General features: G+C 42.8%; 1 protein-coding gene across 4 annotated transcripts in view; it reads right to left on the bottom strand.

Moving 5' to 3' along the window:
* The window catches only part of soga1 (suppressor of glucose, autophagy associated 1), a 102168-nt gene extending 98735 nt beyond the window's left edge, over positions 1-3433 (bottom strand). For 3 of the 4 annotated variants that reach the window (XM_043710554.1, XM_043710553.1, XM_043710555.1), the window contains exon 1: positions 2308-3433. In XM_043710554.1, coding sequence (XP_043566489.1) covers positions 2308-2967 — 660 coding nt within the window. In that variant the 5' untranslated portion in view covers positions 2968-3433. The remainder of the gene's footprint in view (positions 1-2307) is intronic. The other variant, XM_043710552.1, reaches the window with a different exon arrangement.
* Positions 3434-11345: the final 7912 nt, after the last annotated feature.

The raw sequence follows: 11345 nt of genomic DNA on the forward strand, positions 1-11345 counted from the left end.
CCCAGCCCCTCCCCCCATTTATCTCTCCACCCTGGAGGCTTCCTGCCTCTATTCCTGATGAAGGGCTTTTGCACAAAACGTCGATTTTCCTGCTCCTCGAATGCTGCCTAACCTGCTGTGCTTTTCCAGCACCACTCTGATCTAAACAATGTCCTCTACAGCCACAACATGACCTCCCAACTCCTGTACTCAATACTCTTACCAATGAAGGAAAGCATGCAAAACACCCACTTCACTATCCTATCTACCTGATATTCCACTTTTAAGGAACTATGAACCTGCACTCCAAGGTCTTTTTGTTCAGCAACACTCCCCAGGACCTTACTATTAAGTGTATAAATCCTGCCCTGATTTGCTTTTCCAACATGCAGCACCTCACATTTATCTAAATTAAACTCCAACTGCTGCTCCTCTGAGGACCATCTGATCAAGATCTAAGGAAGATATGTTGAATGTTTTTAAGTAAGCAATGCTGTATAAAGAATACTGGATTTCTTCTTGCAAATTGTACAAAATGGTTGTTAAAAAAAGACAACTATTACACAAAATGTGCCATCTCCTTAGATTCCTTTAATTATTAACTAAATAAAAACTATGCAACATTTGAAATATGGCAATGTCAACTTTCATTTAGTATAGTAAAAGGCTCCAAGGTACTTCAGGAGCAGTATTAGACAATGTGACACCCAGCCACATGAGGAGATATTAGAACAGATGGCAAAAGCTTAACTAAAAAGATAGAATTGAAGGAGTTCTTGAAATAGAGAGGGAGAGAATAAGTAGGCAAAGTTGCTTTGGGAAAGAATTCAGAGTTTAGGGCCTGTAAAACAGATGGCACATTGTGATGATTGCATAAAGTAAATCTGCAATGCACAAGAGACCAGAATTAGAGGAGGAAAGAATTCCCTGAGGGTTTACAATGCTGGAGGAGGTTACAGGGACAGGAACTATCACGAGGGATTCAAACTCAATTTCAGTAGTTGTTGTTGTACAAGACATTGTTTAGGCTACTTTTTAGATTAGATTAGATTAGATTCCTTACTGTGTGGAAACAGGCCCTTCGGCCCAACCAGTCCACACTGACCCTCCGAAGAGTAACCCATTCCCTCTGACTAATGCACCTAACACTATGGGGAATTTGGCATGGATATCTTTGGACTGTGGGAGGAAACTGGAGTACCCAAAGGAAACCCACGCAGACACAGGGAGAATGTGCAAACTCCACATAGACAGTCGCCCGAGGCTGGAATCGAACCTGGGACCAGAGGAAGTGGTGGAGGTTGGTACAGTTACAAGATTTGAAAGGCATCTGGATGTGTACATGAATAGGAAATGTTCAGAGGGATATGGGACAATGCTGACAAATGGGACTAGATTAGTTTAGTATATCTAGTGGGTATGGATGAATTGGTTTGAAGTGTCTGTTTCCATGCTGCATAACTCTGTGACTCTTTCACTGTAACAATGAATGGGACTTGGACAGAGTTTGCATACAAACAGCAGTTTTGGATGGGCAATTTTATAGAGAATGAAAGATGGCGCAGCAAACGAAGAGTTGTGACTGAGAAAAACAATTGCATAAATCAGGATTTCAGCAGACTCAACAAGAAGTATGAACAAAGTTTTACATGGCATGTGCATCAATGGCAAACTAACAGAAATTTCTCTCAGCCTGCAGCACTTATATATACCCATTTCTCTTGGGTGCTACAAGAATAAAAAATGCTTATTCCTTCAAGAATAAATAAACTGCCTCAAAATACAGTGCTATTGATGGTATATTTATAGGAGTTGCACATTTTCTCTTCATCTCTCAGAAATCATAGCAGAATTAAAACAAACATCTACAAGAATCCAATACTATAACCAAGCAGTGGCATAACTCAAATCTGGACTCCATTTAAAAAAAAAATCGAATGTTTTGGCGAATGCTGTTGTTCATACCCTTGAAACACAAGGTGTGTTCCCATCCCCAGCCCTGTAAAGAAACCTTACAGTAATACTTTAGCAATTTACAGCTCATTCCGCTGTGTCCACAACGAATCTATTGATCAGTGTTAGGATGGAGGACAATAATGAGATTCTGGGTGCACCTCCACAAAATAGGGCTAAAACCTAAATAAAACACACAGGCAAGGTCCACAAACACGACAGTGCTCCTGCGGCTAGATCATCCAGTTCACCCACAATAGGCCATTCTGTTCACTTCCCACCCATTTGAGGCACATCCACGTTCAGAAACAAAAAGAGAGAGATGATCTGCCACAAAACAGTCTGCTCGAGATGATTAAGCCGGCCCTCGCCTACCTTCAGATAATCGTTTTCAGACCGAAGCTCCTCGATCTCTTTCAGGAATTCCTCCTGGATGCTGTCAACGAATTCTTCGCTGAAATCGGAAAAGGCCAGCGAGTTGCTGACATGAAGCCGGCTCCCCATCGACGGGGACTTGGCTCCGGACGCTCCGTCCGACTGTCCGCCGCTGGCCGAGGATCCGCCGTCCTCCTGGCCGGGGGGAGTGGGGCAGCCGTCCCGGTGCTCGCTGGCCCCGGGGGACAGGATGCCGGAGAGTTGCTCGGACGGGCAGTCGGAGAGCTCGGAGCTGCTGCTGGAGCTGCAGCTGGAGTCGGTGCCCGGGGCCGGAGCGGCAGCGCTGGCGAGCCGCTGAATCTTCTTCCTCTTGCCGCTGGCGCTGCCTTTTACCCCTCCACCTCCTCCTTTCTCCGGCTTCTTCACCGCCGCCGCTTTAGCCGCGGGCATTTTGCCCAGTTTGATGTCCTTGAGAGCCGGGCTGTGCCGGGAGAGGCGGCACTGGGAGATCCCCAGAGCCGGCTTGGAGCCCGGGTTACATTTGGATTTCGCCACCGACCAGCCCCGGATCGCTTTGGGTCTGGCCGGAGACGGCGCTCGGTGCAGCTTCTTCTTCTCGACTTGCTGCTGAATCTCCGGGGCTCTGCTCACCGCCTCCATCCCTCACCCATCCAAACCCCTCGACCAACGGATTGTTTGTGAAAGGAACAAGGCACATAAGATGCACACACACACACAGCACTCCCTGCCTCCGCCACAATATTCATCCCATCGCCCCTCGATTCATTCAACAAGGCTTGAGCTGAACACCAAACAACAGACCGCCTTCGCTTTCCTTTCTTTCTCCAACTGTAAATATCTCAGAATCTCCGTGTTTTCACCAAAGCAGACACTGACTGTTTAATGCGCCACTCTGCTCCTGTAAAATAGCATCATACACCGCCCAAAGCTCCTGATCCAGTGACGCACACTCCCCACTCGCAGCCAGCTTGCTCCCCTCCTCCCTCCCTTGCATCAGACGTCTTTCACTGGAATTGCTGCTAAGCCCAGGGACAACACTGAATCACAGTGTGCTGGGTTCCATCATGCTGCCTGTTCATTCCACTCGATCCCCTTTTGCCTCTTCCCAGTTCAGACTATTAGCAAGACGACCCTACGCCGTCTTCTTTTCTCTTAAAGGCAGGTGTTGCAAAACTGGAAATGAAAGAGAAAACGAGCAGCAAAATAAAACCAGGGTTTTTGGCTGCTCCTCCAGAACCTTTGCACATTGTTGTGTTTGTTTCAATGCGCGTGCTGTGAATTCACAACTTTTTCTGCTTTTAGTTTCTCATTCAGAAATCAGTGACAAGGATTGATTTTTACGATGAAATCAGAAGCACAGGTTGCAACCTTATAACTCACAATAAGTGGGCTTTTCTGTAGACGGAAGAGATTGAATGGATTTACTGCCCAGTTCCCTCCTCTGTCGAGGGAATTGTGACTCGTGGTGCATTATGGATCCTGAAGCAAAAACAGTTTGTCCTCTTGGCCATTTTTTATCTTTTTTTTCGTTTTCAACTATGCAGCGACAATGTAAAGGGACCATTGTCACCCAATGAAAAAAATAAACTCACCAACATGTCAATGAGTATTTTCCACAACAGGATAGGAACCATAGGCCACAAAGGACCAAAGACAATTTCTTTACGTGTAGCTCAAGAGTAGCTACTCCACAAATGTGGGGTAAGGTGAGAAGGCAGTTCTCCATGAACTACTGCATCCAGTTCAGGGACTGAATGCACAACTACTTTTATGTTGTACCACGTAGAAATGTACCCAACTGACCAAACCAGATCACCACTTTCAGCCCGCTCACCCTTCCACAAAAGGCTAGTAGCGCCAATTTAGATAGCCAAGTCTAAATAAATATCAACAACACAAACAATATCTGCCTTTATTAACAAAGTATGGTATATTGATGGTCACACAAAGCTTCAAGCAAACCAACAGGCACCTGGTGATCCTGTTACAAAATAAATAAAGTATGTGGAGCCTTATTATGAAGCTGGTCTTTACAATAAATTTACAAATTTACTGGCTGAAAACTAAGTAATGTTCTAAAAAATCTAAAGTCACAATCCAATGACTTGAAATCAAGTCAAAGATGGCTGGACATTTCCATCATAGTACCTTCTATATTTTAAAGCTATTGAACAGAGTGAACTAAACAGAAAAGCCTCACAATGAAAAATTACCTCGAACAAGCGTGAATGAGGATAATCTCCGACCCCATTAACAAATCATCTAGCAATCTGTGGGTGGTATGGTGGCTCAGTGGTTAGCACTGCTGCCTCACAGCACCAGGGTCCCAGGTTTGATTCCAGCCTCGGGTGACTGTCTGTGTGGAGTTTGCATGTTCTCCCCGTGTTTGTGTGGGTAATCCAAAGATGAATTGGCTATGCTAAATTGCACATAGTGTTAGGTAATGGGTCTGGTAGTGGGTAGGTAGGTAGTGGGTTACTCTTCGGAGGGTTGGTGTGGACTGGTTGGACGGAAGGTCCTGTTTCCACACTGTAGGGTGCCTAATCTAATCAATCATCTGGGTACTCAAATGGGGAGGGCAGCATGTTAGCCCTGCTGCCTCACAGTGTTGGGGATCCAGGTTTGATTCCAGCCTCAGGAGACATTCACCTCTGATTCCCTCTTACAATCTAAATATATGTATATTAGGGGATTAGCCATGGTAAAGACAGGGTTAGGAGTGTGGTCTGGGTGGAATGTTCTTTAGAGGGTCACTGTTAATTCAGTGGGCCAAATAGTCTGCTTCTGAAGAGTCAGAGAGCTGTACAGTATGGGAAAAGACCCTTTGGTCAAAATCATCCATGCCAATCAGATATCCTAAATTAATCTGGTCCTGTTTGCTAGCAACCTGTGGCCCTAAACCCTTGCTATTCATCCACCATCCAGATGCCTTTTGAATGTTGTAATTGTACCAGCTTCCATCTTTTTCTCTGACAGCTCATTCCACACACACACACTACCCTCTGTGTTAAAAATTTGCCCCTTAAGCCCCTTTTAAACTTTTCCCTCTCACCTTAAACCTATGCCCTCTAATTTTGGACTCCACTACTACTTTGGAAAAACACCTTGGCTATTCAGCCTTACTCTGCCCCTCATGATTTTATAAACTTCTATAAGGTCACCCCTCAGAATCCGATGCTCCATGAAAAGTAGCCTCAGCCTATTCAGCCTCTCCCAGTAACTTAAATCCTCCAACCCTGGCAACATCCTTGTAAATCTTTTCTGAACCCTTTCAAATTTCACATCATCCTCCCTATAGGAGGGAGAGCAGAATTGCACACAATATTCTAAAAGTGGTTGAGCAAATGTCCTGTACAGCTGCAATGTGTCCTCTCAACTCCCATACTCAATGTACTGACTAATAAAAGCAAGCATACCAAACTTCACTATCCTGTCTACCTGTAATTCCACTCCAAGGTCTCTTTGTTCAGCAACACCCCCCAGAACTTTACCAATAAGCGTAGAAGCCCTGCCCGGATTTGTCTTTCCAAACTACAGCACCTCACATTTATCTAAACTCCATCTGCCACTCCTTGGCCCATTGGCCCATCTGATCAAAGTCCTGTTGTACTCTGAGGTAACCTCTTGGCTGTCCACTACACCACCAATTTTGGTGTCATCTGCAAACTTACTAACCATACCTCCTATGTTCACATCCTAATCATTTATATAAATGATGAAAAGCAGTGGATCCAGCACCGAACCTTGTGGCACACCACTGGTCACAGGCCTCCAGTCTGAAAAGCAACCCTGCATCACCACCCTCTGTCTCCTACCTTTGAACCGGTTCTGTATCCAAATGGTTTGACCTCCCTGTATTCCATGTGATTTAATTTTAGTAACTAGTCTACCATGTGGAACCTTGTCAAATGGCTTATTGAAGTCCATATAGATCACATCCAATGCTCTGGCTTCATGAATCCTCTTCATTACTTCTTCAAAAAACTCAATTAAGTTATTGAGACACAATTGCATACACACAAAGCCATGCTGACTATCCCTAATCAGTCCTTACCTTTTCAAATACATGTGAATTCTGTACCTCAAGATCCCTTCCAACAATTTGCCCAGCATTGATGTCAGTCTCACTGATCTACCTGGCTTTTCCTTACCACCTTTCTTAAATAGTGACATCACATTAGCCAACCTCCTGTCTTCTGGCACTTCGCCTGTGGCTATCAATGATGCAAATATCTCAGCAAGCGTCCCAGGATTCACTTCCCTAGCTTCCCAGAGTTCTAGGTACACCTGATCAGGTCCTGGTGATTTATCCACCTTTATGTGTCTTAAGACATCCAACACCACCATCTCTGAAATATGGACATTTTTCAAGATGTCACTATTTATTTCCCCAAGTTCGCGAGCTTCCATATCCTTTCCACAGTAAGCACTGATGCAAAATAGTCATTTAATATCTCCCCCATCTGCTGTGGTCCCACACATCGACAGCCTTGCTGATCTTTAAGGGGCTCTATTCTCTCCCTAGTTACCTTTCTGTCCTTTATGTATTTGTGGAATCCCTTTGGTTTCTCCTTAACCCTATTTGCCAAAATTGTCTCATGTCTCCTATTTGCCCTCCTGATTTCCTTCTTAAGTATACTCCTACTGCTTTTACACTCTTCTAGGGATTCACTTGATCTCTGCTGCCTGTACCTGACATATGTTTCTCTTTTCTTGACCAAGCCCTCAATTTCTCTAATTATTCAGCGTTCCCTACACCTACCAACCTTGCCCTTCACACTAACAGGAATATACTGTCTCCGGACTCTCATTTTTGAAGGCCACCCACTTCCCATCTCCCTTTACTTTGAATATCTGCACCCAGTCAACTTTTGAAAGTTCTTGCCTAATACTGTCAAAATTGGCCTTCCTCCAATTTAGAACTTCAACTTTTAGATCCAGTCGATCCTTTTCCACCACTATTTTGAAACTAGTAGAATTATGGTCACTGGCCCCAAAGCGCTCCCCCACTGACACCTCGGTCACCTGCCCTGCCTTATTTCCCAAAAGTAGGTCAAATATTGCTCCTTTTATGGAAGGTGCATCCCCATACTGAATTCAGAAAATTTTCTTGTACACACTTATTTCCTCTCCATCCAAACCCTTAACACTATGGCAGTCCCAGTCTATGTTTGGAAAGTTAAAATCCCCTATGATTACCACCCTATTGTTCTGACGGACAACTGAGATCTCCTTACAAATTTGCTTCTCAATTTCCCACTGACTATTGGAGGGGGGTCTATAGTACAATCGCAGTAAGGTAATCAACCTTTCTTATTTCTCAGTTTCATCCAAATAACTTCTCTAGATGTACTCCCAGGAATATCCTCCCTGTGTACATTCTTAATGTTATTCTTAATTAAAAATGTCACACTCCCTCCTCTTTTGCCCCTCTTTCTATCCTTCCTATAGCATCTATACCCCAGAACATTAAGCTGTCAGTCCTGTCCATCCCTCAGCCATGTTTATGTAATCTCTATGATATCCCAGTCCCATGCTCCTAACCATGTTCTGAGTTCAGCTTCCTTCCCTGTCAGGCCTTTTACATTGAAAAAAAAAAGTTTAGTTTATCAGTCCTAACTCGTTCTCTGCTTTGTTCCTGCCTGCCCTGACTGTTTGACTCACACCTTTTCCCAACTGTACCAGTCTCAGTCTGATCCAGTCTCTGACTGATCTCTTTTTTCACTATCTCCCTGGGTCCCACTCTCCCCTATCTTTTACTAGTTTAAATCCTCTCAAGCAGCTCTAGCAAATCTCCCCATCTTCCAATTCAGGTGCAATCTATCCTTTCTGTACTGGTCACTTTTTCCCTAGAAGAGATTCCAATGATCCAAAAGTGTGAATCCTTCTCCCCTACACCATCTCCTCAGGCATGCATTCATCTGCTCTATCCCCCTATTCTTACTCTCACAAGCTCATGGCATCGAGAGTAATCCAAATATTATTACTCTCAAAACCTATCTTCCTGCCCAATTTCCTGTAATCTCTCCTCAGAACCTTGCCCTTTTCTCATCCTGCGTCATTAGTTGCAATGTGTACAATGACCTCCTGCTGGTCCCTCGCCCCTTTTATAAATTTCTGTACCCTCTCTGAGATATCGTTGACCTTGGCACTAGGGATGCTACACACCATTATGCTGTCTCGTTGTCAGCCACAGAAATATCTGTTTGTGCTTCTGACTAGAGAGTCCCCTATCACAATTGATTGAAACCATTCGATGGACAATGGAACTCTGGCTATGGAAGGAATTTTCCCAACTGTTAAACTGATCTTGTAAACGTGGCAACTGAACCCTCTAGGCAAGACCACATATACGTCACTGGACAGTTGGAGAAAGAAAATCACGGAACAAGCCGGCTAACCCTTAGTGTGTTTAAGTATCTATTTTCTTTGCAGACCAGCACAAGCAAATGTGACACAGAAGATGCAAAACTCTGAGGTTAGTTGCTGACAATGAATTCTGCGGGATGATTCCTTTCAAGACACACTTCTCTGTTCCTCCATCATTGCTAACACTTCCTCATTCCCCCATGGCACCTTCCCATGTAATCACAGAAGGTGTAACACTTGCCCATTAAACTTCCTCCCTCCTCAGTGCCCAAGGCTCCAAACACACCTTCTAGATGAAACAACATTTTATTTGTACTCTTTTCAATCTAGTCTACTGATTTTGCTGCTCACAATACTCTTTCTTACATTGGCAAAACCAAATGCAGAATGGGAGACCACCTCTGCTCTGTCTGTTTGAATTATCCTGACCTTCCAGTTGCTTGCCATTTCTGTCAATGACTTTGTTGTCATTGCTAATACTTCTGTCCTCAGACTGCTACAGTGTTCCAGTGAAGCTAATGCAAGCTGGAGATAGAATATCTCATTTTCAACTTGGGCATTTTACAGCTTCAAGGACAGAATATTGAATTCCACAACTTCAGAGCATGACCTCTGTCCTCCATTTTCCTTATACATACACATATACTGCCCACACACACATACACAAACATTTGTCAATGTCTTGTCAGTTTTGCTTACAGCAGAGTGATTCTATTTTTTGTTTTCACACCTTCATTTACATCTGATGTGAGTAACGAGCAGGTCATTGCTGTATGAGGGCTGCATGACAGCATAGTTAATCACAGCCTTCATCATATTGATGATGATTTGACAGTTTTTAGGATGAGGTTAGGAGAGTGAATTGGCTCCTTTGTTTTTAATCGTCTGTCAGTTGGTTGCCACAAATATTTATTTTTAGCATACAGCTATCACACTTTAATTAAAACATTTTCACTAGGAAAGAAAGCAAGGTCTCTCACACACACACACACACACACACACACAGACGTGTATAACAGAGAGTGTCTGATATAGACACGGAAAATAAAATGTATTCAGATGAAAAATTATTAGGGTCCTTGAGGTGCTGAGACTGTAGGTTTTTTAATGGTTAACTTGTATTCTCAGCATGATAGAATGTGTAAATATTTTTGAGTTCTCAGTGAGTGGTTATTTCCACAATTTGCTTACTTCACTGGGCACTGTCTTCCAAACTGATGAGAAACACAAAAGGGAGAGAGTTCCAGTTCTCATTTACTACTACCATAATTAAATAGACCAATGGGATGGTAACTAGCTGGATTGGATTATAACTGAGCAATATTCCATTTTGCTGAATAAATGCCAATGCTGTAGAATTGAGATTAGTTAGCTCAGTTGGATGGATGGCTGGTTTGTGATGCAATGTGATATTAACATCATATGTTCAAATTCAGGAAGGTCCCACCTTCTTAAATTTCAGGTTAAACCACCACCAGTTCTCTCTCTCTGTCTCTCTAACGAGAGAGAACAGCCTTATGACTATGGGACTATGATGACTTTATCTAAGTGGAACAAATTGATTAGGGATTTGGCTAGAGATCATGACCCAATGATAATACAGAAGTTCTAATTTGGCCCTTTCTTATAACTGTTTGGCAGATGCGCAAGTATGGCATTCTTCGGGTGTGTCCTTTGAAATGTCAAATTGGAGCAAAGTCCTGCACAACCAATACAGTGTGGCAGCGTGACCACAGAATTCTTTCTACACTTGACTAATATATTTCCCTTAACAGATACCAATAAGAACAGATTAATTTGTTGAGACAATAAAAATTGTGTCCCTTTGTAAACTCTGGCAACCTATTCTAATTTACACTAAATTCCACTCACCCGTCACTATTTGTGCTTTATATTCATATATACACACATATTCATATTTGCTTGTTCTATTTTTGTAAAATAAATTAATTTTGCAGTTTAAATTTTTAACAATAAATTATCAAGGCCACTTTTCTGAGGCAATAGGTACAAATTACAGTAGAGAAGCTTCAAATAATCAATGGAAAAGCCTTCCTGCATGTTTTTCTGGGTATTCTTGGAAGATTACAATCAATGCATTCACCATCCATCGCCACTTTTTTAAGACTCAAGGGTACAAGTCATCAGGTAGAGGAGATGTGTCAAATCTCTTAATGCTTTTTCTCTTGTAATAATGTTTTGTTTAGATTCCTCTTGCCTTTCAGTCTTTGATGTACTACTATTATAGGTGTACTTTTTATGTGAATGTATGCTTTGGATTTATTTACTGGATTCCAAGCAGTAGTGATAAGGTAGGGTATGGCACTGATCTATAAATCAGAGATGCATGAACAAAGCTGCTACAGTAATTATATTAGGGTTGCTGCCACCAGAATTGCCTTTACTCTAAGGTCCTGTCACGTTATATAGTACCAAGTCTAGAAGGGCCTGCTCTCTGCTCCGTTCCAGAACATACTGCTCTAAGAAATTATCTGGAAAGCATTGTATGAACTCCTCATTGAAGCTGCTTTGCAAATTTTATTTTTCCTGTTTAGATTAAAATCACCCATAATTATTACTGTCTCTTTATCACGTGCACCCAGTATATTTTCTTGTATTCTTTGTCCTACATTGTGATTACTGTTCAG

Source organism: Chiloscyllium plagiosum, chromosome 20, assembly GCF_004010195.1.
Source record: "Chiloscyllium plagiosum isolate BGI_BamShark_2017 chromosome 20, ASM401019v2, whole genome shotgun sequence".
NCBI classification, from domain to species: domain Eukaryota; kingdom Metazoa; phylum Chordata; class Chondrichthyes; order Orectolobiformes; family Hemiscylliidae; genus Chiloscyllium; species Chiloscyllium plagiosum.